We start from the raw sequence: 26,230 nt of genomic DNA on the forward strand, positions 1-26,230 counted from the left end.
TGGTTTTGGTTTTTGTCTTTTTAGGGCCGCACCTTCGGCACAAGGAGGTTCCCAGGCTAAGGGTCGAATTGGAGCTGCAGCTGCTGGTCTGCACCACAGCCACTGCAACTCAGGATCCACGCCGCGTCTGTGACCTACACCACAGCTCACGGCAACACCGGATCCTTAATCAGTGAGTGAGGCCAGGGGATGAACCCATATCCTCATGGATACTAGTCGGGTTCTTAACCCACTGACCCACGACAGGAACTCCCAAGAAGTATTGGCTTTATTAAGACTTTTTTTCTGTTACAGTTGCTTTACAATGTTCTGTCAATTTCTGCTGTACAGCAAAGGGACCCAGTCAGACATACACTTACATTCTTTTTCTCACATTATCCTCCATCATGTTCCATCACAAGTGACTGGATATCGTTCCCTGTGCTGTACAGCAGGATCTCATTGGAGTTCCCGTCATGGCACAGCAGAAACAACCCGACTAGGAACTATGAGGTTGCGGGTTCGATCCCTGACCTGGGTTAAGAATCTGGCATCGCTGTGAGCTATGGTGTAGGTCACTGACATGGCTTGGATCTGGCGTGGCTGTGGCTGTGGTGTAGGCTGGCAGCTGTAGCTCCGATTCGACCCCTAGCCTGGGAGCCTCCATCTGCCACAGGTGTGGCCCTAAAAAGCAAAGGAAAAAAAAAGACCTCATTGCATCTACTAACCAAGCTCCCAGTCTGTCCCAACACTGCCCTTCTCCCTTCTTCATGTCCGAGTTTCTTTCCTATAGACGGATTCATTTGTGCTGTCTATTAGATTCTAGATGTAAGTGATATATTATGATACCGAATGATATTTGTCTTTCTGAAGTAATAGTTATTAAAACTATTAAGAATTGGTAAAATTGAAAATGTTTGTGCCCCTGGGAATTATGTGACTTGTAGCTGTGGCAGCTAAAGGTCGGCTGAGGAGTCCGTTTCAGTGAACTCCTTCCAGGGGATCTTGAGCCGAAGCTGCTCCCTCCCAGAAGTGCCCGAGGCTCACTTTGATGCTGGGGACCACACGTCCTCCCAGAGAGTTGCTGGAGCGCTTTCGATGCGAGGAAGACGTGTTGGGGATCTGGGGGTGGGCGCACGAAAGCCTCTGCCTTTTGGTGTCCAGAGAGCGGGAAGAGGCCCATCAGCAGCTTAGCTTCCCCGCTGGTGAGTTTGTGGTGGAGGCTCCTGCTGGAGCTGAGGTCGGTGGATGTAGGAGCAGCTCTCTTGTGTCTCAGGGTTGTGGCGCTCAGGGGTCAGCCCGTCCTCCATGGGCGCCGTTACCCCATCACTGCCTGCACGAGACGGAGCTCTTGCAGCAGCTCACTGACGGGGCCGGGGGGGGGGGGGGGGGGGGGGGTGGACCGCTGGCAATGGTCCTTTCCCCCGTCGCCTCCTCACCTGCACGAAACTGTGACCTCAGGCTCTTTCCTGCTGCCGCACATGCAGTAAGTGATGTTTTCATCTGCGATGAGCTCCCGTGGACGAAACAAGAGATTCTTTTTTTTTAAAACAGTTGAGGGGAAAGGGAAGCAAATGCTGCCTTGGGGGAGGGAGGAGGTACAACGTCATTGGCGAAAATATTTGTACTGGTTCGAACTTCCAGGTCTATTCCGGCTGCACAGTTGAGAGAAAGCACATCTAACTTTCATGGGCTGATGTGGGAGCAGAAGTGATGTGTTTTATTTATTTATTTATTTACTTGTTTATTTTTTGGTCCTTTTAGGGCCGAACCTGAGGCATATGGAGGTTCCCAGGCTAGGGGTCGAATCGGAGCTGTTGCTGCCCGCCTACGCCAGAGCCACAGCCACACCAGATCTGAGCCTCATCTGCAACCTGCACCACAGCTCCCAGCAATGCTGGATCCTTATCCCACTGAGAAAGGCCAGGGATTGAACCCGAAACCTCATGGTTCCTAGTCAGAATCGTTTCTCCTGTGCCACGATGGGAACTCCAGAAGTGATGTGTTTTAAGTTTGAAGAACCAGTGCATGGTTTTCCTCACTTCTCACCCTTTTTATGGCAGTTGATGATGTCTCAGAAGGTGGACGTTCCACTGGCCCCGGTCACAGTGTGAGGAGGGAGAAGGTCCGGGGTGCTCGGCTGACTTCTGAGCGACATAGGACGCCAGCTTCCGGGGTGAATGGAGGAGTGTGGTTTTCTCCTGTAGTTGTTAAGTATGTCGAAGCACCTGAGGCTTGTTTTGGGTTTTTGTTGTTGTTTTTTGCTTTTTAGAGCTGCACCCTTGGCATATGGAAGTTCCCAGGCTAGGGGTCGAATCGGAGCTACAGCTGCCAACCTCCACCACAGCTACGGCAATTTGGGATCTGAGCAGTGTCTGTGACCCACACCACAGCTCAGATCCCTAACTTACTGAGCGAGGTCAGGGATTGAGACCCACATCCTCATGGATACTAGTGGGATTGTTTCTGCTGTGCCATAGTGGGAACTCCCTAGTTAAATTGTTTTAAATCAGGTAGCTAGATGAGAAGTTGTTTCTGAGGTTGCATAGGCTTGCACAAGAAAGGGCTTCACCTCTAATTGGGAAAATAATCTTTAAAAACTTAGGAAATCCTCTGTAAGCTATAGCTGAAGTGATTAATGTGTCACTCTTGTGCAGTGGCCATGTTTTGTTACTTTCCACAGTGTCCAGGACTTATTTCACAAACATTTGAACAGGCTCACATCTCAGAAGAAGTGCTCTGTAGTAAATCATTAATAAGCCAGTGCTGTTTTCTTTTAATTGAATGATAGGAAGAGATTCATTGCTGACAACTGAAAATACCTAGGGTCCATCTTCCCCAGGACTAGCCAGGTCTTAATGCAGCTCCCTTATCAGTGCGTTTAGAAGAGATACACGTTGTGGTACTTCAACAAATAAGTGTTTTTAGGTTCAAGTGATGGGATTTTGCTTCCTTTTAATCAAAATCTTGTTCCACTCAGTAAATACTTAGAGACTGACTTCCAGAGGGCGTGTACCTACTGAATTGAACAACAGTGATCATAGTCTAAAATGTAAAATGGTGAATTTGTAGGAAAAAATGATTTGCTTAAAGGAAGACTGATGATATATTTGCCCTTTTGAAAAGGGCTTACATTGTTTTTACTTGCTAACTCACTTTCTTCCCTACCCTTGCCTTCCGTGTTAAAATCGTGGTAATGGGTAATGTTTTTGTTTATTTATTGTCCTTAGGTCTGCACCTTCTGCATATGGAGGTTCCCAGGCTAGGGGTCCAATCGGAGCTGTAGCTGCCAGCAATGCCAGAGCCATAGCAACGGGGGAGCAGAGCAAACTGAAGACCTTTTTGAGCTCATTAAAAGCACTTTTTTCCCCCCACTTTTTAGGGCTGCACCAGCGGCATGTGGCGGTTCCCAGGCTAGGGATCAAACCCAAGCTACAGCTGCCAACCTACACCACAGCCACAAGCAACTCAGGATCCGAGCTGCATCTGCGACCTATACCACAGCTCACCACCACGCTGGATCCTTCACCTGCTGATCGAGGCCAGGTATCGAACCTGTAACCTCATGGTTCCTAGTCAGATTCGTTTCTGCTGCACCGCACCCAGAACTCCTAAAAGCACTTTTTAGCAGCTTTAGTGAGATAGAACGCACATACCACAATAATTCACACGTTTGAGGTGCACAGTTCATTGGGTTTTGGTGTGATACATTTTTTTTTCTTTTGGCCATGCCCAGGGCTTACAGCAGTGTCAATGCCAAATTGTTAACTGCTAGGCCACCAGGGGACTCTCTATGCATTATTAATTTTTAAAATTGTAGTAAAATATTCATAACAAAATTTGTCGTCTCAACCCTTTTTTTTTTTCGCTTTTTGCTTTTTATTGCCGTACTAGTGACCTATGGAAGTTCTCAGGCTAGGGGACAAATTGGAGCTACAGCTGACGGCCATAGCCACAGCAACTCAGGATCTAAGCTATGTCTGTGACCTACACCACAGCTCAAGGCAATGCCAAGTCCTTAACCCACTGATTGAGGCCAGGGATCGATCTTGCAACCTCATGGATCTTAGTCGGGTTCATTGACCAATGAGCCATGAAGGGAACTCCCAACTGAACCATTTTTTAAGCATACAATTCAGCCAGTGGCATTCATTCCATTTACAATACTGTGCACCTGTCACTAGGAGTGCAATTCTTTATCTGTGTTCAGATACAGTGATTCTTTCCCACTAAAATGGTGTTCTTGAAGTTACTTTTATTTATGTTAAAATAATGCTGAATTTTAAAATAATCTATGTTTTGGTTTGGAAAGAGACAACAAAATACTGACAGGCAACTGCCACACACACAAGGCCTTATATGCAGGATATCTGTATTCTGTGCTTGTGAAAAAAATAACTGGTTTGGTGTTTCTAACAAATGTCATAAACTTTATTTTTGTCATTGGAGTTTCGTGTCTAAATGAGAGGAGAAGGTTTCAGGCTGCAATTTGCCAACAACTTTCTAAAAATTAACATGTGGATAATTTTTGTTCCCCCAAAACGAAAAAGTAATCGAATATAAGCATCACTCTACAGTCTCTTCTTTTGTTTTGTCTTTTCAGGGCCACACCCGTGGCATATGGAAGTTCCCAGGCTAGGGGGTCAAATCGGAGCTGCAGCTGCCACAGCCACAGCAATGCCGATCTGAGCCGGATCTGACCTGTACCACAGCTCACGGCAATGCCGGATCCTTAACCCACTGAGTGAGGCCAGGGATCAAACTTGCCTCCTCATGGTTCCTAGTCGGATTCATTTCCACTGAGCCATGATGGGAACTCCTGCAGTCTCTTTTAAGTGTCGGTCTTTCAAGTTCTAGAGACATCTTGATATATTATGTAAGAATAAGTAAATGAAAGTCATAATGATAAGTAAAAGCAACTTCTATTCAGGTGAAGAGTAGTCTTTGGAGGATTTTGAAGATTTATCACCTAGTCGGTGTTTCTTCTTAACTTGCACTTTAATTTCACAATCGCTGGTGCTCCCAGCCTTTGGCAATTATTTTTGGGTATAAAACTGTAGGAGTCTCCACTGTGGCTCAGCAGGTTAAGAAGGTGACTAGCTATCATGAGGATGCTGGTTTGATCCCTGTCCTCGCTCAGCGGGTTAAAATGTCCTGCGTTGCCACGAGCTGCAGTGTGGGCCCCAGACGCAGCTGGGATCTGGTGTTACTGTGGCCGTGGCCCAGGCCGACTGCTGAAACTCCAGTTGGATCCCTAGCCTGGGAACCTCCATATGCTGCAGGTGCAGCCCTAAAAAGAGTGAATGAATGAATAAGTAAATAAAAAACAGCCTGAGGTTAAGAAAAAACACCCATGAAAGTGAAAGGTGTCAAAAATACCTTAGCAGTTCCCCTTTTGCTGACTGGTAAGCTGACCAAATGAATCATTTGTGAACTGAGAATATTTACGCACGTTCATTCAATAACTGATCACAGGCTCTTGCACAGATTACACCGATATTTTTGAAAGTGAAAAAAATGAGGCAGGCACTGCCTTGGGTAATTTGAATCCCCAGAACCTCTTCGAAATCACCTGGTGGTTTGCAAAAGACCTGCAGGATGCGTGATGTGGGCTGCGGGTTGAGTTCTTCTCCGCCCTCTCGACTGCAGCTTCGGGTTGTGATGACTCAACCTCGGGCGGGTAGGAGAAGCCAGCCTGGTTTGCCCCAGATCACCCGTGGATCACTCATGTCACCCTATGTATGAGGGACCTGGAGTTCCAACATCATCCCTGTTGAAAAGGCTGTGTCTTCAGCCTGGGCCAAGCTTATTTCAGGCACAGTTCCTCTTCAGCAGAAGCTTTTTATGTATTTATGGATGTATTTATTTTTTATTAAAGTATTTGGTTAGTTTCTGGTGTAAAGTCATATGCAGTTATACATGTGTATTTTTCCATATTCTTTTCCATTATCGCTTGTTATAGGATATTGACTATAGGTCCCTGTGCTGTAAGGTGGGACCTTTGTGGTTCACCCATCCTGTATACAATAGAATCATCTGCCAGTCCCATATTCCAAATCCATCCCTTCCTGACCCCCTCCCCTTTGGCAACCACAGGGCTTTATATCTGTGAATCTGTTTTTGTTTCCTAAATAAGTTCACTTGTTCTATTTTAGATTCTACGTATAAGTGACATCATATGGTATTTGTCTTTCTGCATTACTGCACTTAGTATGATAACCTCTGGGTTTATCCATGTTGCTGCAGATGGCATTATTTCATTCTTTAATGGTTAAGATTCCATGTGTTAATATTATATATATGTACACATTATGTCTTCTTTATCCGCTCACCTGCTGACGGATGCTTAGGTTGCCTCCACGTCTCGGCTATTGTGAATAGTGCTGCCCTCAGCTTCTTGCATAGAGAGCTGCACAGCTTTCCTTTGAAGGGTATTGAAATGTCTGTATGAGAGTTTCTCTTGCAATGAGTATGTATGTCTGTGTGTGTGTTTAAAGGATGATGAGGAACTAATGTGGTGGATCCCAAAGCTGACACTGGTCTCTATCTGAGAGCGAGTGGAGCATAATTGTTATGAGTGGGCTCTGGGGGGTTTCGCATGTGGCTCAGTGGTAGCAAACCCGACTAGGATCCATGACGATGCGGGTTCAACCCCTGGCCTTGCTCAGTGGGTTAAGGATCCAGCGTTGCATGAGCGGTGGTGTAAGTCACAGACGCAGCTCAAATCCCGAGTTGCTGTGACCGGCATAAGCTGGCAGCTCAGCCCTGATTCACCCCCTAGCCTGGGAACCTCCATATGCCAAGGGTTATGCCAAAGACAAAAAAAAAAAAAAGTGGAACCAGATTGTTTGGGTTTGAGTCCTGGCTCTGCCGCTTTGTACCTTGTGACCTTAATCTCCGTGTCTCATCTCATTTTACAAATAGGAATTACTGGCATCCCTGTTGTGGCGCACCGGAAATGCATCCGACTAGCATCCATGAGGACGCAGGTTCAATCCCTGGCCTCGCTCAGTGGGTTAAGGATCTGGCATTGCCGTGATAGGTTGCAGACGCTGCTCAGATCTGTCGTTGCTGTGGCTGTGGTGTAGGCTGGCGACCACAGCTCCAATTCGTTTCCGCTGAGCCTCGAAGGGAGCGCCTAATTTAAAGTTTTCGATGGAGTTCCCATGGTGGCTCAGTGGAAGCAGATCTGACTAGGAAACATGAGGTTTCGGGATCAATCCCTGGCCTAGTGGACTGAGGATATGGCATTTTCACTGTTGTTGCATGAGTTTGATCCCTAGCTCAGGAGTTTCCATGTGTCCTGGGTGCCCCTCCCCCCTAAAACCCAACAGCGTATAGTTGCTATATAAATTATTAGGGGATTTCTCTCATGGCTCAGTGGGTTAAGGATGTGGCATTGTCACTGCAGTGGCAGTGGGTTTGATTCCTGGCTCCTAGAACTTCCGCATGACGTGGGTACAGCCAAAAAAGAAAATATTATTAGGAAGATTTTTTTTTTTTGGTACTAAATCTTCAAAAAGTCGGTATGTATTTTACACTTAGAACTCAGCTCAAATTCGAATTAGCCACGTTTCAAGTACTCAGGAGTCACAGGTGGCTAGTGGCTATTTGTTTTGTGCCTACTGACAGTGGTGCTAAGGCTAGAAATGCCTGAGGGGACTCATTTGTTTTGTTTTGTTTGCCACATGCTGGCATGTGGAATATCTGGGGCCAGGGATTCGACCAAGCTATACCAGCTACCCCAGCTGCTGCAGTAACAATAAGGGAATCCTTAACCTGCTGTGTCTCAAGAGAACTCCCGGCCTCTTGTGGGACCTCTGTAGCCTCTACTAGGATTGCAAGACACTGAGCAACCATCAGGGATCTTTGAAAAAACAAAGTTTATTACTCATAGGTTCCAGAGGGAACACGGAACGTGGTGGCCGCACAGCCAGGTCGCTATTGGTTTATCTCTGAGCCACCTTAGTTTCAATTTAGAAAAGACTTGATCCAGTGGATAACCGGGTGTCTTAGAAAGAAAGCGTAGGCATCTCCGAGGGGAGATCCCGGGAGGGTGGTCAAATCAGCCCAACTAGGATAAAGTGTATCCGAGTCTCTTGCCATCACATGGCTCCTGACAACTTGGCAAGACAGTATTTAGATCAAAGGCTTTGCTCCCAAACTAAAGCCCACAGTGGGAACATCGGGAAGCAAGTTAACAGCCTCTGACTTCTCACTGCAGGCTTTCCCCCCATCCTCCCACGCCCCTGCTGCTTTAAACCCCTCCGAATGTTTCAAACATTCCCTCCCCTCAGTCCTCTTTTCTTCCTTCACCCACCTTTTTTTTTTTTTGGACCATACCATAGTCACAGCCTCGCCAGATCCAAGCCATGTCTGTGACCTACACCACAGTTCACGGCAACGCTGGATCCTTAACCCACTGAGCGAGGCCAGGGATAGAACCTGGCTCCTCATGCATATTAGTCGGGTTTGTTACCTTCTGAGCCGAAACGGGAACTCACTAGTTGGGTTCTTAAACTGCTGTGCCACAATGGGAACTCCCACTACCCTCTTCTTCAAGTGAAAAGCAAAGTTCAGAAGAAAACAGCTGAAGGGCTGGGGAGAGAGAGGGGGGGATGGAGTCTTATGAAAAGTCGGAAAAACAGTGGGGCCCCTGTTGTGTGTCAGCGCTCTGGCCTTTGGTGTGAGTCGAGGCCAAGGTGCGCCCCCCGAAGGCGAGAAGGAGTAGGGACATGCGGCGAGTCCACTGCTGGGGTCCAAAGTCTACTCAGCAGACCAAGGTCTACTCATCCCGCATCCTTGGTTTCAGGTGGCTCCTGATGGTCGCAAGCAGCCTGGGGACCATTCTCAGCAGGTGCACTGGGTCTTCTCCCTCGGACCGACCGTGAGAACGGGACTGGAATCCAGGGGCAGGCTGCTCAGGGCGCCCTCCGAGTACAAGGGCAGGCTGTTGCGGGCAATCAGCTCCCTGGCCATCAGCACGAAGACCTCGTCGATGTTTTTAGACTCCTTGGCGGACGTCTCCAAAACAGCCAGGAGGCCGTATTTCTCAGCCAGTGTGCAGGCATCCTCAAACAGAACGTGCCGTTTTTCCCACAGGTCGCATTTGTTCCCTAGAAGTGAGAGAGAAGCCGACATCCCGGTGAGTAACTTAATTTTATTTTCTTAAGGCACACTTTCAAACACATGTATTAGCTCGGCAATAGGCACACATGCATTTATTCACAAATAGCAACTGAGGGCAGATTTACTGAAAATGAACTCACAGATGAAATAGAACCACTTTTGAAATATATACATAGTTGATTTGCAATGTTATGTTAGTTTCTGTTGTACAACGAAATAATTGAGTTATACATTTTCTTTCTCAGATCCTTTTCTTTTACAGGTTATTACAAGATATTGACTATAGTTTCCTGTGCTACCCCGGAGGGTCCTTATGGTTTATCTATTTTATATTCCATAGTGTGTATATGTCAATCCCAAATTCCTAATTTATCCCTCCCCCTTTCCCCTTTGATATCCATAAATTTGTTTTCTATATCTGTGAGTCTGTTTCTGTTTTGTAAATAAGTTCATTTGTATCATTTTTTTAGATTCCACATATAAGTGATATCATGATATTTGTCCTTCTCTGGCTGACTTCACTAGGTCTGATCATCTCTAGGTCCATCCATGTTGCTGCAAATGGCATCATTTCACTTTTTTTTTTGTCTTTTTGTCTTTTTTGTTGTTGTTGTTGTTGTTGCTATTTCTTGGGCCGCTCCCACGGCATATGGAGGTTCCCAGGCTAGGGGTCGAATCGGAGCGGTAGCCACCGGCCTACGCCAGAGCCACAGCAACGCGGGATCCGAGCCGCATCTGCAACCTACACCACAGCTCACGGCAACACCGGATCGTTAACCCACTGAGCAAGGGCAGGGACCGAACCTGCAACCTCATGGTTCCTAGTCGGATTCGTTAACCACTGCGCCACAACGGGAACTCCCATTTCACTTTTTATGGCTGAGTAATATTTCATTATATATATGTACCACATTTTTTTATTATAGGTGATTTACAATGTTCTGTCACTTTTTGCCATACAGCAAAGTGACCCAGTTATACATATATGTACACGTTTTTTCTTTCTTCCTTTCTTTCTTCCTTTCTTCCTTTCTCTTTCTTCTTTCTCTCTCTCTCTCTCTCTCTCCCTCCCTCCCTCCCTCCCTCTCTCTCTCTCTCTCTTTCTTTCTTTCTTTTCTTTCTGCCTTTTTCTAGGGCCACACTGGCGGCATATGGAGGTTCCCAGGCTAGGGGGCTAATCGGAGTTGTAGACACCGGCCACAGCCACTGCCACAGCAACACGGGATCCAAGCTGTGTCTGCGACCTACACCATAGCTCACGGCAACACTGGATCCTTAACCCACTGAGCAAGGCCAGGGATTGAACCCGAAACCTCATGGTTCCTAGTTGGATTCGTTGATCACTGCGCTACCACGGGAACTCCCATATATGTTCTTTTTCTCCTGTTATCCTCCATCATGTTCCATCACAAGTGATTAGATATAGTTCTGTGTGCTACACAGCAGGAAAAAATGGAAGGCTTCTTGAATTTGCATGTCATCCATGTGCAAGGGCCATGCTAATGTTTTCTGTGTCTTTGCAATTTTAGCGTATGTGTTGCCGAAGCGAGCACTGTGCCACATTTCTTTGTCCATTCTTCTGGCAGTTGACCCTTAGGTCATTTCCACGTCTTGGCTGTAGTTAATGGTGCTGCTAGGAATATTAGGGTGCATGTATCTTTTTTCATGGAGCCACTATCTTTTTTTTGTCTTTTCAGGGCCGCACTGGCAGCATATGGAGGTCCCAGGCTAGGGGTCTAATCAGAGCTGTAGCCACCGGCCTACGCCACAGCCACAGCAATGCCAGATCCGAGCCACGTCTGCAACCTACACCGCAGCTCATGGCAACCCCGGATCCTTAACCTACGGAGTGAGGCCAGGGATCGAACCCAAACCCCATGGTTCCTAGTCGGATTTGTTTCCCCTGCACCATGACGGGAACTCCTTCATGGAGCCGCTATCTTAATTCACTGTCCTGTATGATCCTTAGGAGTTCGGGGAACGGGCTGGAGGTGTGTGTTTTACTGGCCCATCCAGGTGGAGCCCCTTTATTTGGGGGAACCAGCATTTCTTCCAAGTGTGACAAGGTCACAGCCGTGCCAGTGACGCCCTCCGTCTTCCTGCTTCTTCCTTCACAACTTGTTTCTCTTTTCACCTTTTCCCCACGTGCTGAAGGAGGTGGGAGGCAGGCTTGGTCTTGCTGAGGAGACTGTGATGAGGCTTGATGGGACTGACGGTGTGAGTAAATAAATAGGGAAGGACTGAGCTCTAATTTTCTTTTCTTCTTGTCTTTTTAGGGCCACAGCCTCGGAACATGGAGGTTCCCAGGCGAGGGGTCCGATTGGAGCTGCATCTGCGACCTACACCACAGCTCACTGCCAACACCGGATCCTTAACCCACTGAGCCGAGTCAGTCAGTGAGAGGAGGCGAAGATGGCATGTGCCATGGTGTGGATGTGCCTCGTCCTCATGGATACGCCTTAGTTTTGTTACTGCTGAGCCACAACGGGAACTCCGAGCTCTAATTTTCATACAAGAAAATGCACAGACTCGGAGTTGCTGTCGTGGCTCAGTGGTTATCGGATCTGACTAGCATCCATGAGGATGCAGGTTTGATCCCTTATCTTGCTCAGTGGGTTAAGGGTCTGGCGTTGCTGCGCGCTGCGTAGGTCCGCAGACCTGACGCGGATCCTGGGTTGCTGCTGTGACTGTGGTGTAGGCCAGCAGCTACAGCTCTGATTTGACCCTTATGGGAACCTCCATGTGCCGCGGGTACAGCCCTAAAAAGCAACAACAACAATTAAAAAAAAAAAAAAGAAAAGAAAAAAGAAAATGCACAGACTCGAAGCAGGAAAATCAATGACTTTTGACAAAGGTCTGTGTTCCGTAACCATCATAGAACTTTTGCAATTCTTCCAGAAAGCTCGATGAGCAGTTCTGCCAGCACAGCCCAGGGTTGACAGCAAGAGGAAAAGTGCCCTATTTATTTTGCTTCTCCTCCTCAATCCCTACATTCCTCTAGTCACTGGACTTTGATCTCTCTGAGGCAGGAATCTAAAGGTGAAATTACTTTCTCACCGGATTTGTTTTAACGGACATCAAGATTTATTACAAAGCTACAGTTATTACGATGGGCTAGACCAGTGTTCCCGTATCGTCCCCATAAAGAGTCTTTAGTTCATTTTTCTCCCGAATTAGCCCCTTCTCTCGTGAAAAACATTTAAAATATCTTATTTAGAAACACATATACAGAGTCACAGGAAGTCGCAAATACATATATGTATATATGTGTGTGTGTCTATACCTATATCTGTATCTTCAGGGAAGTCCACTGTGCCCTTTGCCCAGTTCCCCCCAGTGGTGACCTCTTGCATAACTACAGTGCAATATCAAAACCAGAAAATCGCCACTGGTACCACCCATAGAGCTTATTCAGATTGACGAGTTATGCATGCCCTCCTGTGTGTGTGTGTGTGTGTAGTTTGATCACGTGTAGATTCCTACAACCACCACTGCCGTCAAAGTACAGAACAGTTCCGTCACCACAGAGTGCTCCCTTCTGCTCCCCTTTACCGCCTGTCACCAGCTCGAATCCCCTTGGTAACCGCTGGTAACCACTCATCTGTTCTCCGTCTCCATCAAAGTCTTGTATGACTTTGTCATTTCAAGAGTGTTGTATAAATGGAATCATACAGTAGGTCATCTTTTGAGATGGGCTTTTCTAAGTCAGCAGGATTCCCTCGGGATCCCTCCAGGTGATGGATGTATCAGTACCTTCTTTTTTATTGCTGAGTCATGCTGCATGGTACGGATGTGCCACAGTTTACAGTCCACCCATCTGAAGGAAACTGAGTTGATTCTCGTTTTTGTTTGTTACAAATGGAGCTGTGGGAGTTCCCATTGTGGCACCGCGGAAACAAATCCAACTAATATCCATGAGGATGAAGGTTCAATCCCTGGCCTCGCTCAGTGGGTTAAGGATCTGGAGTTGCCATGAGTGTGGTGCAGGGTGGCAACTGCAGCTCCGATTTGACCCTAGCCTGGGAATTTCCACATGCAGCAGATGTATTATATACAGAGCCCCGCTAGAATTATATCCAGAGCCATTGCTGGTTGCTAATGCAATACAGGCTTCATTGCCACATGGTGCCATGAAATCTAGTAGGGAGGGTACAGGGGTACACCACAGCCACAGCAACTTGGGATCTGAGCCATGTCTGTGACCTACCCCACAGCTCACAGCAATGCCGGATCCCCAACCCATTGAGCAAGGGATCAAAAACCTCCATCCTCATGGATACGAGTTGGGTTTATTACTGCTGAGCTCTAACAGGAACTCCTGCAGTATATTCTCGCAAAGGAATATTACACAAATTATGCCAAAGAATAAATTACAGTTACCTGCCTCAATGTGGGTGAAACTCATAAAACTCCATGCTGAAGCAAAGAAGCTTAGTCGAAAAAGATATTTGGATGATTCCATTTATATAAAGTTCGAAAATGATACAAAAGGAAACTGCAGCATTGAGAGCCGGTGGGGTTAGGTGGGAAGGAAGGGAGTGGTTGGTCACTGTAAAAGGCCTGTTGTGTTTACCTTTGAGGGAGGAGAGGGCCTCCTTGGGAGGCCGATAAAGGGAGGGTGCTGGCAATTCTCTCTTTTTTGACTTGAAGAGGGAGGTGTTTACACAGGTGTTCCCTTGGTGATAAATCAGTGTTGATGTACTTTTTTTTTTTTTTTTTGGTCTTTAGGGCTGCTCCCGCGGCATATGGCGGTTCCCAGGCTAGGGGTTGAATCGGAGCTGTAGCCACCGGCCTACGCCAGAGCCACAGCAACACGGGATCCGAGCCGCGTCTGCAATCTACACCACAGCTCACAGCAACACCGGATCCTTAATCCACTGAGCGAGGCCAGGGATCGAACCTGCATCCTCATGGATGTTAGTCAGATTTATTTCCGCCGAGCCATGACGGGAACTCCCTGGGGTGAACTTTCAAGAGAGAAAGAGACGTTTGTGTGAAGAACCGTGGAAATGGAATGGAAGATGAGTTAAAAGGGAACAACCCAGCTGACCCTTCTAGATTAAAGTGAGGAGGCCACTGAGAGAAAAGAGGAAGGGCTGTTGTGTCAGCCCTCGGCCTTGGAAACGTCATGAACACTGGGGATGCTTTGCAGATTATCTTTGGGGCCATTTCTAGAACCAATTAAGAAGTGGGGTGGAGGAGTTCCCATCTTGGTGGCACAGCAGGAAAGATTCCATCTAGGAACCATGAGGTTTCGGGTTCGATCCCTGGCCTCGCTCAGTGGGTTGAGGATCCGGCGTGGCTGTGGCTGTGGTGCAGGCCAGTGGCTACAGCTCCAATTAGACCCCTAGCCTGGGAACCTCCATATGCCTCAGGTGCGGCCCTAAAAAGACAAAAGACAAAAAGAAAAAAAGAAGTGGGCGGAGATGATTGTTACAACAGACAGAGGAGGGTGTAAATGCCCAGAAGAAGTTGTGAGATTCCTGGGAATCCCTTCTTGGCCTGTGTTACCCTCCTCTGGCCCATCTGTTTCTGGGGCAGGAAGTGAGTTGCTGGCTGGAGGCAGTCAGGTTGGGGGCGGTGGTGGGGGGTGGAGCAGCACAGGGGACCAGGGTGTGGAGAATGGGGTGCGTGGCCTTCCAAAGATAGCACAGAGAGGACGTGCAGGCGCCTTTGCCTGGCACCTTCCAAGTTCTTCTTGCTTCAAGGTGTCCTGGGACGTCTGTGAATTTATTATTTTTTAATTTTTTTTTTTTTGCTTCTTGGGGCTGCACCCACGGCAAATGGAAGTTCCCAGGCTAGGGGTGGAATCGGAGCTGCAGCTGCCAGCCTCCACCACAGCCTCAGCAACTAGGGATCCAAGCCGCATCTGTGGCCTACACTACAGCTCACGGCAACGCCAGATCCTTAACCCACTGAGCGAGGCCAGGGAAGGAACCAGCGTTCTCATGAATACTAGACGGGTTCATTACTGCTGAGCCAGGACGGAAACTCCAAGCCTGTGAATTTCATGGAAGAGAGATCCCACCCATCTTCTAGTGAGATTCAAGCTGTGTGGTTCCCATCAGTGACATGCCCGTGTTCACATCTCTCTGGGAACTACCATTGGTGGGGTGTCCTCTGGCTGGGGGGGGGGCATGGATGTCCTTTCCTACCTGCTCTGTTCTGCCCCTTCATCCGGACAGGACAGCTTCCCTTGGCTGAGTCTCAGCACTGTGTCCTTTCTGTGTCACCTCACTTAATCTTTTCTTTTTAAAAGCTGATAGTTGATTTACAGCTATTCTGTCAATTTCTGCTGTGCAGCAAAGTGACCCAGTCATGCATACATACATACGTTCTTTTTCTCACATTAGCCTCCATCATGTGCCATCACAAGTGACTGGATATAGTTGCCTGTGCTAGACAGCAGTACATCTTTTTATTATGGTTGATTTACAGTTTCCTGTCAATTTCTGCTATTCAGCAACGGGACCCAATCATACATCATATACATTAATGTTCTATATACATTCTCTTCTCACATTATCCTCCATCATGTGCCGTCATACGTGATTAGATATAGTTCCCTGTGCCATACAGCTGGTCTCACTTTTCAATTCAGCAATACCTTTGAGGCAGGTAGAACATTTTTTGGCGGGGGTAGTTCCAGTTGTGGCACAGCAGAAAGGGTTCGATCCCTGGCCTCGAACCGTGGGTTAAAGGATCTGGCATTTCCGTGAGCAGTGGTGTAGGGTTGAAGACGCTGCTCAGATCCACTGTTGCTGTGGCTGTGGTGTAGACGGGCAGCTGTAGCTCTGATTGGACCCACAACCTGGGAACTTCCATATGCCACAGTTGCGGTCCTTAAAAAAAAAAACTTCCTGGTCCCAAAGGGGCCCTTGGGGTGAGAAGTAAAAGGAGAGAAGAGGCCACTCCAGTTGCCCCCCTTGTGGAAGTCACGCCTGGCTTCACAAATCTCTCCCAGTTTCTACCTTGTGGGAAAAGCCATGCCCCCCCGCCAAAAAAAAGGAGGGGACTAAACTTGAGGTGCATGTTCTTTGGCAGCTGGCTGTGGAATCTGGGGCTTTTGATCTGATACAGCAGAGAGGGGCAAGCCTGGTGTAGGCTCTGACTTGGATTTTTAAGTTGCAAGAGAGAATGAATTTCCAAAGCAGCATTCTTTTTTTTTTTTTTTTTTGCTTTTTTAGGGATGCTCTCACAACATATGGAAGTTCCCAGGTTAGGCGTCAAATTGGAGCTGTAGCCACCGGACTACACCACAGCCACAGCAATGCTAGAGCCTTAACCCACTGAGCAAGGCCAGAGATTGAACCTGTGTCCTCATAGACACCAGTCAGATTCGTTGCTGCTGAGCCACTATGGGAACTCCAAAGGTAGCATTCTTTTCAAGGCTGTGCAGACAGTAGGGGCTCAATGATGCCTTAAAGGGCAAAGACAGGGAAGAAATGGTTCTAGAATAAGTAACAAGTCCTTTCTGGAATCAGGATGGTAATGATAAATGGGCCAGGGCCCCCTGCTATGCAGCGCAGCAGGGCTTCCAGTGACTGTTTGGTCCAAGGTGGGGGTGGGGGCTGAGAGAATGCAGAGCGGGAGGGGGATGGTGTTCTGAGGTACCCAGGAGGGAGGGTGCAGGGCTGAGAGAGTGCGGCAGGCCCACACTATTGCGCCCCCGAGAAAGGAGATAGATGCACCAGTGAGGAAGCTGGTTCACAGAGCCCAGCCCCAACTTCTTGCTGGTGGCGATGGCCTGGCTCCACGCTGCTTCCTAGTCTGGCTGGGCTTGGCTCCTGGCTTGGCTCCTCGGTCCCAAGGACTTGTACCCTTAACATAAACCCCCCATTATTTGAGTTAGTGAACTAACATAGATGAGTTAGTTCCTTCAAACAAACTTCTTTCGTGTGTGCCTGTGTGTGTGTGTCTGTTTAGGGCTGCATCCACGGTGTATGGAAGTTCCCAGGCTAGGGGTTGAAATCAGAGACGCAGCTGGCGGCCTACACCACAGCCACAGCCACGCCAGATCTGACCTGCATCTGCGACCTACACCACAGCTCGTGGCGATGCCGGATCTTTAACCCACTGAGTGACCGCGTCCTCATGGATGCTAGTTGGGTTCGTTACTGTTGAGCCACAATGAGAACTCCCCAAACAAACCTTCTAGGAATAAATTCCACTCTTTATTAAGCACTTATTATGTGCCAGGCACTGTTGAGCAATGTATACACGTTGTCTCATTAAATTTTTACAACTACCTCAGCAAATACTGGTCGCACGTTTAGGAAACTAGGTCTCACAGGGTAAGTTAACCCAGAGCTAGGATATGCTTGTCAGTGGATAAATAATTCATTAAACACAGTATGTTTAGCTCTTTCTCAGTTCCACAGCAGCTGTCTAGACCTGCGCTTTGCAAACTTTAATTGCACATGAATCTCTCTAGGATCCTGTTAAAATGAAGATTCTGGGAGTTCCCGTCGTGGCGCAGTGGTTAACGAATCCGACTAGGAGCCATGAGGTTGTGGGTTCGATCCCTGGCCTTGCTCAGTGGGTTAACGATCCGGCGTTGCCGTGAGCTGTGGTGTAGGTCACAGACACGGCTTGGATCCCGTGTTGCTGTGGCTTTGGTGTAGGCTGGCAGCTACAGCTCTGATTCGACCCCTAGCCTGGGAACCTCCATATGCCGTGGGAGTGGCCCTAGAAAAGGCAAAAAGGCAAAAAAAAAAAAGCATCAATGTAGGTTCATCCTTTTTTTTGTTTTTTGTTTGTTTGTTTGTTTGTCTTTTTGCTATCTCTTTGGGCCGCTCCCACGGCATATGGAGGTTCCCAGGCTAGGGGTCTAATCGGAGCTGTAGCCACCGGCCTACGCCAGAGCCACAGCAACGCGGGATCCGGGCCGCGTCTGCAACCTACACCACAGCTCACGGCAACGCCGGATCGTTAACCCACGGAGCAAGGGCAGGGACCGAACCCGCAACCTCATGGTTCCTAGTCGGATTCGCTAACCACTGCGCCACAACGGGAACTCCAGGTTCATCCTTTGTAACAAACATACCACACTGGTAGGAGATGTTGATAATTGGAGAGGCTGTGCATTTGGGAGTGTTGGGGGTGTATGGGGAATCTCTGTACCTTCCCCTCAATTTTGCTAGAAGCCTTAGGCTGCTCTCAAAAAATTAACATGTTAATACTAAAAAAAAAAAAAAAAAAAAAGATCCTGGAGTTCTTTTGTGGCATTGCGGGTTACGGATCTGGCATTGACAGTGCCGCAGCTTGGGTTTAGCTGTGATGCGGGTTTGATCCCCGGCCCAGGAACTTCCTTATTCTGTAGGCACAGCCAAAAAAAAAAAAAAAGAAGTGATGCTCATGCTGCTGGTCCGAGGACCACACTTTGAGTAGCGAGAGCCTAAACCAACTCGCCAACATTAAGCAGCCGCCTTTTGAACAGTAGAGTCCTTAGGAGGATGGAAAAATGAGCTCTGCTTGCAAAACTGACTTTAGGGAAGTGACAGAATGTGCAACGGGGCTGCACATATTTCACGCTGGTAGTTCACTCTGTGGTTGAGGTTGCTGTTAATTTTGATGTTGGCTTGTTGTTAAGATTCACTTAGGATCTTAGCAGGTGTGAGGAGTCATTCAAGAGTCTTGTCCGTTATATTCATCTGAGTGGTTACCCTGGGGATTAAGAGCCATCGGGGGCTGTGAACCTCAAACTACAGAGTACTTCCTGTGCGGTCTGCACAAATGTGTTTCAAATCGGCCGGGGTGCACCTGCCTCTAGATGTTCAGGCCCCATCTCAGGTCTTTGCAATGAGAAACTCTAGCGTGGGGCCTTGACATCTGTATCCTTAACAAGTTCCTACCACCCAACTCTCACATTCAAGTGAACCTCAAGGGAATTTCTGGCCCAGATATTTTCTTTCTTTTTTCTTTCTTTTTTTTTTTTTTTTTTTTTTTTGCTTTTTAGGGCTGAACCCACGGCACATGGAAGTTCCCAGGCTGGGGGTCTGAGCCTCGTCTGCAACCTACACCACCGCTCACGGCAATGCCACATCCTGAACCCAATGATCGAGGGATCGAACCGGCAACCTCATCATGGTTCCTAGTCAGATTTGTTTCCACTGCGCCACGAGGGAACTCCTGGCCTAGATGTTTTCTGAGGTCCTGTCCACCACGTGTAGGTTTATGATTTCATTTTCTACCGCCATTGGAAACACAGCAAAACCTGAGGAGCAGCAGCAGCAGCAGGAGGGAGAGAGGAAAAAAAAGTTAAACGCTTTGGAAAGAACATACCGATCAGCATAATGACCAAGTTGGCCGCTCCGTATTTCTCTATCTCGTGAATCCAATGCGGAACAGACTCGAACGTGGACCGCCGGGTGAGGTCGTAGGCAATGATGGCCGCGTGGGCACTGCGGTAGTAGCTTTGGGTGATGGTCCGGAAGCGCTCCTGGCCTGCGGTGTCCCACACCTGCATCTGGAGGAGGGCGGGAAGGGGTCTGCATCAGGCGTTCCCATGCCTGCTGGGAACCTGCTCACCTGAATCCTTTCCTGGGTCTCACTTCTAGAGATCCAGTTCAGGACAGTTCAGGAATCTGTGTTGTCTTTTTTTCTTTTTTCCTCTTTTTAGGGCTGCACCTACGGCACGTGGAAGTTCTCAGGCTAGGGGGTTCTGCCACAGCCAGGCAGTGCCAGATCTGAGCTGCACCAGCTTGTGGCAATGCTGGATCCTTTCCCAGTGAGGCCAGGGATTGAACCTACATTCTCATGGATACTAGTTGGGTTCTTAACCTGCTAAGCCACAACAGGAACTCCCAGGAATCTGTCTTTTTTCTCAGTCACTTCCCAGGTAATCTGGATGTGCTTTCATGTTGGGAGCCATCATCTAAGGGACCCATCATTTGGAGAGGTGGATCCAGTGTCCTGGGGTCTGGTGTTTGTTCTTCTGCCTTGCCACCATACTCATCCCTTCTCTAAATTTTGGAGTTTATCTTTTGAGCCTGCCCATTGGTATTAATACCAGTAAAGGCAATAACACTGGCTTCACTTTTTGATTTTATCTATCTATTCTATCTACCCACCTTTCTATCTATCTTTTTGTGGGGGGGAGCCATGGTTATGGCATGGGGAAAGTTTCCAGGCCAGGGACCGAACCAGAGCCACAGCAGTGACACCACTACAACTCTAGGTCCTTAACCCACTGAGCCACCAGGGAACTCCCTCTTTGAGCTATTTAATTTTTATTTATTTTTTTGAAGAGCTATTATTTTATTTATTTGTTTATTTATTTATTTTGCTTTTTAGGCATATGAGGGTTCCTAGGCTAGGGGTAGAATTGGAGCTATAGCCGCCAGCCTACAACACAGCCATAGCCACACCCGATCCAAGCCGTGACTGTGACCCACATCACAGCTCTCAGCAATACTGGATCCTTAATTCACTGAGCAAGGGGAGGGATTGAACCTACATCCTTACGGATCCTAGTCAGATTTGTTTCTGCTACACCATGATGGGAACTCCTATTTATTTTTTATTTTTATTTTTCGAGGTATTATTTTAAAGAGAATCCTAGACTTCGTGTCATTTCATCTTTTTTTTTTTTGTCTTTTTGTCTTTTCTAGGGCCACTCCCACAGCATATGGAGGTTCCCAGGCTGGGGGTCGAATCAGAGCTGTAGCTGCAGCCTACGCCAGAGCCACAGAAACACGGGATCTGAGCTGCATCTGCAACCTACACCCCAGCTCACGGCAACGCCGGATGCTTAACCCACTGATCAAGGCCAGTGATGGAACCCTCATGGTTCCTAGTCAGATTCGTTAACCACTGAGCCACAAGGGGAGCTCCCTCCCATCTCATTTGTTCTCATTTCAGGGTATGTCCCTAATAAAAACGGACATTTTCTTACATCATTGTAACACCATTATCACTGCTAATACACTTTTCAGTAACTTCTTAGCATCATCTAATACTCAGACCATATTAAAATTTTCGTCTCTAAAATTTCTTTTTATTCCTGTTTCTGTTTAATAAGAATCGCAATCAAGATCTATTTATTTCATTTTCACCAATACTTTTTGATCTTTTTTTCATCAAATGGGTGAATGATATTATTTTTAATTTCACTTCTTTAATTATTAATGATAATGGGTACTTTTACATCTTTACATAAATATATCAGCCAGTTCATATACAATTTGTGAAGTAGCAGTTTTGTCCAATCTGTAAGTTGCCTGTTTTTTATATTTGGTTGTTGGTCTTTTTCTTAGATATTTACCAGCGCTCTTTTCACGTTAAAGAAGTTAGCTCTGGAGTTCCCATCGTGGCTCAGTGGTTAACAAATCCGACTAGGAACCATGAGGTTACGGGTTCGATCCCTGGCCTTGCTCAGTGGGTTACGGATCCGGTGTTGCCGTGAGCTGTGGTGTGGGTTGCAGGTGCGGCTTGGATCCTGTGTTGCTGTGGCTCTGGTGTAGGCCGGTGGCTACAGCTCCGATTCGACCCCTAGCCTGGGAACCTCCATGTGCCGCGGGAGTGGCCCAACAAATGGGTAAAAAGACAAAAAAAAAAAAAGAAGTTAGCTCTTTTTTTTTCCCTTTTTTTTTTTTTTGGTGTTTTTAGGGCCCCACTCCGCGGCACATGGAGGTTCCCAGGCTAGGGGTCTAATGGGAGCTGCCAGCCTACACCACAGCCACAGCAACGTGGGATCCGAGCTGCATCTGCAACCTATACCATAGCTCATGGCAGTGCGGGATCCTTAACCCACTGAGTGAGGCCAGGGATTGAACCCACAACCTCATGGTTCCTAGTCAGATTCATTTCTGCTGTGCCACATGGAAACTCTGAAACTAGCTCTTCGTCCCCCCTATATTTGCAAATGTTTCTTTCCAGTTTGCCATTCAACTTTTGACTTTCTGTATGGTATCTTTGAGAATGTAGAAATTTGACCTTTATATGATTACATAGAAGAATGTAAATTTGACCTTTAGGTGGTTAGATGGCACAATGTTATCCTTTATGGCTTCTGGGTTCTTGTCTTACTTGAAAGCCCAATTTCCCCATTTCACCATGATAAAAAGAAATACTCTATATTGTATTTTTTTCCTGGTACTTACATGATTTCATTTTCTTTTTTTTTTTTTTTTGTCTTTTTGCTATTTCTTGGGCTGCTCCCGCAGCATATGGAGGTTCCCAGGCTAGGGGTCGAATCGGAGCTGTAGCCACCGGCCTACGCCAGGGCCACAGCAACGTGGGATCCGAGCCGCGTCTGCAACCTACACCACAGCTCACGGCAACGCCGGATGGTTAACCCACTGAGCAAGGGCAGGGACCGAACCCGCAACCTCATGGTTCCCAGTTGGATTCATTAACCACTGCGCCACGACGGGAACTCCTGATTTCATCTTTTATATTTAGATCTTTGGTACAGCAGAAACGATCACAACCTTGTAAATCAAGGTTATACTTCAAACAAACTTAAAAAGAGTAAAATAAATCTTTCACTCCTCAGGCATGCGTTTGGGGTTAGGAACTCGGGCCGGAAGAGGCGGCCCCACCCCCGTGCCCTCTGACCTTCACTTTCTTGCCGTCGATCTCCAGGGCACGCACCGTGAAGTCCACCCCAATCGTATTCTGCTGTGCCTCTGTGTAGACCCCAGACTTGAAATGCTGCACCACGCACGTCTTGCCCACGTTGGAATCCCCGACGAGGATGACCTTGAACAAGTAGTCAAAGTTGTCATCTGCTGCCCTGGCTGAGCTGGAGAATTGCATGACTCTGGCTGCCTAGAATAGACCAAGGAGAAAAAGAAGGAATTCTACCTCTCTCTCTCTCTTTTTTTTTCCCCCAGGGCTGCACCCAAGGCATATGGAGATTCTCAGGCTAGGGGGTGAATCAGAGCTGCAGCTGCCAGCCTATACCACAGCCACACAACTCGGGATCCGAGCCATGTCTGCAACCTACACCACAGCTCATGGCAACGCCGGATCCTTAACCCACTGAGCAAGGCCAGGGATCAAACCACATCCTCGTGGATGCCAGTTGGATTCGTTTCCATGGCACCACAACAGGAAGTCCCTCGGCCTCTCTTTAGTGCACAGCTATCAGGAGCCGGAACTATTCTGACTGAGGACAGGACAAGACAAAGTGAGGTCCCTGTTTTCATGGCACTAACGTCCTCGTGGGAGAAGGACATTAATTACCAGCCAGGTAAGAGGAAGCAGCCTCCACGAAGCCACACCTGTCTAGGTGGGGTGTCCCTGCTTTAGGGATGCCCTCAAAATGGAGAGGTCCTCTTGCCAGTCTCTGCTGGGCCCAGGACACAGCCCACACCATCACGTGACAGCATCAGCTGAAATTCTAGTCATTGAGACCTGGTGCCCTGTGCTCCAGCGAGGGCACAGAGAGCAGGAGAATGGCAGAGGAGGACATGGCCACATTTGGATGTGGGTTTGATCCCTGGCCCTGCTCAGTGGCTTAAGGATGTGGTGTTGCCCTGAGCTATGGTGTAGGTCACAGATGTGGTTCAGATCTGGCGTTGCTGTGGCTGTGGCGTAGGCCGGCAACTATAGCTCTCCCAGCCTGGGAGCTTCCATACGGTACCACTGTGGCCCTAAAAAGAAAAAAAAAAACACATATATATATATATGTGTGTGTATATATATGTGTGTATATATGTGTGTGTGTGTATATATGTGTGTGTGTCTGTGTGTATATATAGACATATTCCTGGAGCCCATCTTAGATATGCTAAATAGATTTATTTATTTATTTTTTTGTCTTTTTGCCTTTTTGAGGGCCACTCCAGCGGCATATGGACTTCTCAGGCTAGGGGTCGAATCGGAGCTGTAGCCGCTGGCCTACACCAGAGCCACAGCAGCTCGGGATCTAGAGCTGCGTCTGCGACCTACACCGCAGCTCACGGCAAAGCCAGATCCTTAACCCACTGAACGAGGCCAGGGATCGAACCCGAAACCTCATGGTTCCTGGTCGGATTCATTAACCACTGCATCACGACGGGAACTCCAGATATGCTAAATAGATTTAAAAACATTCTCACAGGCACACTCCCAGGTGATTCTGATGACCAGCTGGGTTTGGAAAGTGGCCACAGACACCATCACCCACCTGACATTTTATCCCCACCCTCAGCCTCTCTGCTTAAACATCCACCTATGCTTCAACATCTCTGCTGGCAAGGAGCTCACCACCCGCTGAAAAAAATCTCTTTTGTGCGCGCAGCTCTAACTTGCCTGAAATCTTTCTCCCTGCCAGTCCTCTCAAAGCAAACATCCTGGGACCCTTCAGCTGTTCTTCAGATGCTATTGTGATGGGTTTGCCGTCAAATGGCTCATAAAAATACCTGAAACATTATCCCATTTGGTGATTGAATTCGTTGTGCTGCAAATGGTTCTTTCTTGCCTCTGACACCCTTCTTCATTTCCCCCAGTTTTATGACTTGGTTTTACTCAGAAGTCATAGAAGAAGACAAGTCTGTGTCATTACACACATTAAAAGGTGTATGTAAAAACCCCGATCTTTAAACGAACGAAGGAGGATCCCACATCTCTTCTGAGCGCCTCCCAGACACACTCAAAACCCTTTTTCCGTTCCCCCTCGGACTTTTCAAAGAAAGCAAGCCATTCCTCTTCCGGTGTCTTATCCCTGTCATTTGAGCTGAAATCCTACCCCCATGCCCTTCCACCTCCTCCAGGTAAGTCCTCGGGGTTTCCGCAAAAGCCCCCTGGACCTCAGCCTCCACGCCCTGCCCGGAGCGACGAGCGAGGGCCACCCCTCCCCGAGCCCTCCTTCCCGCATCCTCTAACGTGCACCTTTCTGGCTCACCTGTTGCGTACCTGTCTGCCTCTCTCACCTCTGCCAGCTTTCTCCTGGTTTTCCCTTTGGCCCTCCGTGCCCCTTCTTCCTCCTGCCTCGAGGCTCGGTGGGAACTGTAGTTCTGTCCCCAGGTGTCAGGTTTGGTGGCTCGAGAAAGTGAAAGGAAAGTGTATCCCCCCCCACCCCCACCCCCGCCCCGCCTCGGATCCGGAGCAGCTGCCATTGGGCACCGAGCAGGGGCTGAGGCGCTGGCCAGCTCCGGCTGGGCTAAGGCAGTTTTCCTCCGAGCACAGAGCAGTCATCCAGCAAAGCCAAAAGGAAAAGGAGTAGCCAGCTACCTCAGCCAACGGCTGTTCCTTCTTTCTACGCTGAGGCAGCCCTTACCCCCAACTTCTCCTGCGGTCCCCTGTTTGGCTGGGGTTGCGGTGGCTAGTTGACGGGCAGCGACTTAAGGGAAACCGATTTGGCCTTCCCGCCGTTTAATTGCTTCGTGGATTTAAATAACTCTTACCAACATCAAATGCTCTCACTTCCATGTGGAATCTAAAAAAAGGACACAATGAACTTTGCAGAGCAGATACTGACTCAGAGGCTTTGAAAAATTGATGGTTTCCAAAGGAGACAAGTTTAGGGGTGCGGAGATGCCCTGAAGGTTTGGGATGGAAATACTATAAAATTTGGTTGTGACGATCGTTGGACAAGTATAAACATAATAAAATTCATTGAGTAATAAGGAAAAAAAAAATCTCTGAGGAGCCACTGAGGGAAAGGAGGTGATCCAAAGAGAAGATTAAAAAACTAAAACAACTTGGAATTTGCAGGGCAACAAAGAACTGAGGAATGTGTTTTTTCGTCTCCCCTTGCCTCAAATCTACCACAGAATAAAGGTTAACTTCGAGGGCGATCTGGAGTTTGTCAGTTCCTGATCCTGGCAGAAAAAGCAGAGAGCTGAGGTGAATGTTCCTTGCTATTTTTTCCCCCCCACAGCGTCTGGAAGAGTGACAGCTTCTCGTAGCCTGGGGACGAGACTTTCCCCACTATGTGGAATGGACTGAGTAGGCAGTTAAGCTATAGGCACAATATGCAAAACAGAGAGTCCGGGTTGATGCAATATTTAAAGTGGTATAGAGTTTTCAAACCGTGGCCGAGACCCATTAACGAGTCATGAAATCATGATGAAAATGTGGGTTGTAACCAGTGTTTTTACTCAAGAGATGGAGCAGAACTCAGAAGGCAGTCCATGTCGTAAGGGCCAGTACTGTTTTGTGGGCTGCTTGGACCAGTTGTGTACTGCCGACG

The 26,230-nt window shown here is 47.9% G+C and overlaps 1 protein-coding gene and 1 non-coding gene across 4 annotated transcripts; both read right to left on the minus strand.

Moving 5' to 3' along the window:
- Positions 1-7,845: 7,845 nt before the first annotated feature.
- On the minus strand, positions 7,846-25,075 carry RAB19 (RAB19, member RAS oncogene family). 3 transcript variants are annotated; one of them, XM_047763704.1, is made up of 4 exons: positions 24,941-25,075; positions 22,669-22,881; positions 19,393-19,576; positions 7,846-9,095 (listed from the first exon to the last, which is right to left on the minus strand). In XM_047763704.1, exons 2-4 carry the CDS (start codon positions 22,867-22,869, stop codon positions 8,830-8,832), a joined length of 651 nt encoding a protein of 216 aa, XP_047619660.1. In that variant the 5' UTR covers positions 22,870-22,881; positions 24,941-25,075; the 3' UTR covers positions 7,846-8,829. The 3 variants fall into 3 exon arrangements, with proteins under 3 accessions (XP_047619660.1, XP_047619662.1, XP_047619661.1); XM_047763706.1 differs by having other exon boundaries at positions 8,408-9,095; positions 24,969-25,075; XM_047763705.1 differs by having other exon boundaries at positions 8,408-9,095; positions 24,952-25,075.
- Positions 10,555-10,661, minus strand: LOC125117834 (U6 spliceosomal RNA). Its single transcript, XR_007132741.1, has one exon. It is a non-coding gene; the product is annotated as a U6 spliceosomal RNA (small nuclear RNA).
- Positions 25,076-26,230: the final 1,155 nt, after the last annotated feature.

This window comes from Phacochoerus africanus, chromosome 16 (assembly GCF_016906955.1).
Source record: "Phacochoerus africanus isolate WHEZ1 chromosome 16, ROS_Pafr_v1, whole genome shotgun sequence".
NCBI classification, from domain to species: Eukaryota; Metazoa; Chordata; class Mammalia; order Artiodactyla; family Suidae; genus Phacochoerus; species Phacochoerus africanus.

What these genes read in the sequence shown, in the direction of transcription:
- RAB19 (XM_047763704.1), bottom strand. Translation starts at nt 22,869, where the DNA reads ATGCAATTCTCCAGCTCAGCCAGGGCAGCAGATGACAACTTTGACTAC. An exon ending in TCGACGGCAAGAAAGTGAAG is followed by an intron (nt 19,577 to 22,668) that starts GTCAGAGGGCAC and finishes GCCCTCCTCCAG; the next exon opens with ATGCAGGTGTGGGACACCGC. An exon ending in CTTGGTCATTATGCTGATCG is followed by an intron (nt 9,096 to 19,392) that starts GTATGTTCTTTC and finishes TCTCACTTCTAG; the next exon opens with GGAACAAATGCGACCTGTGG.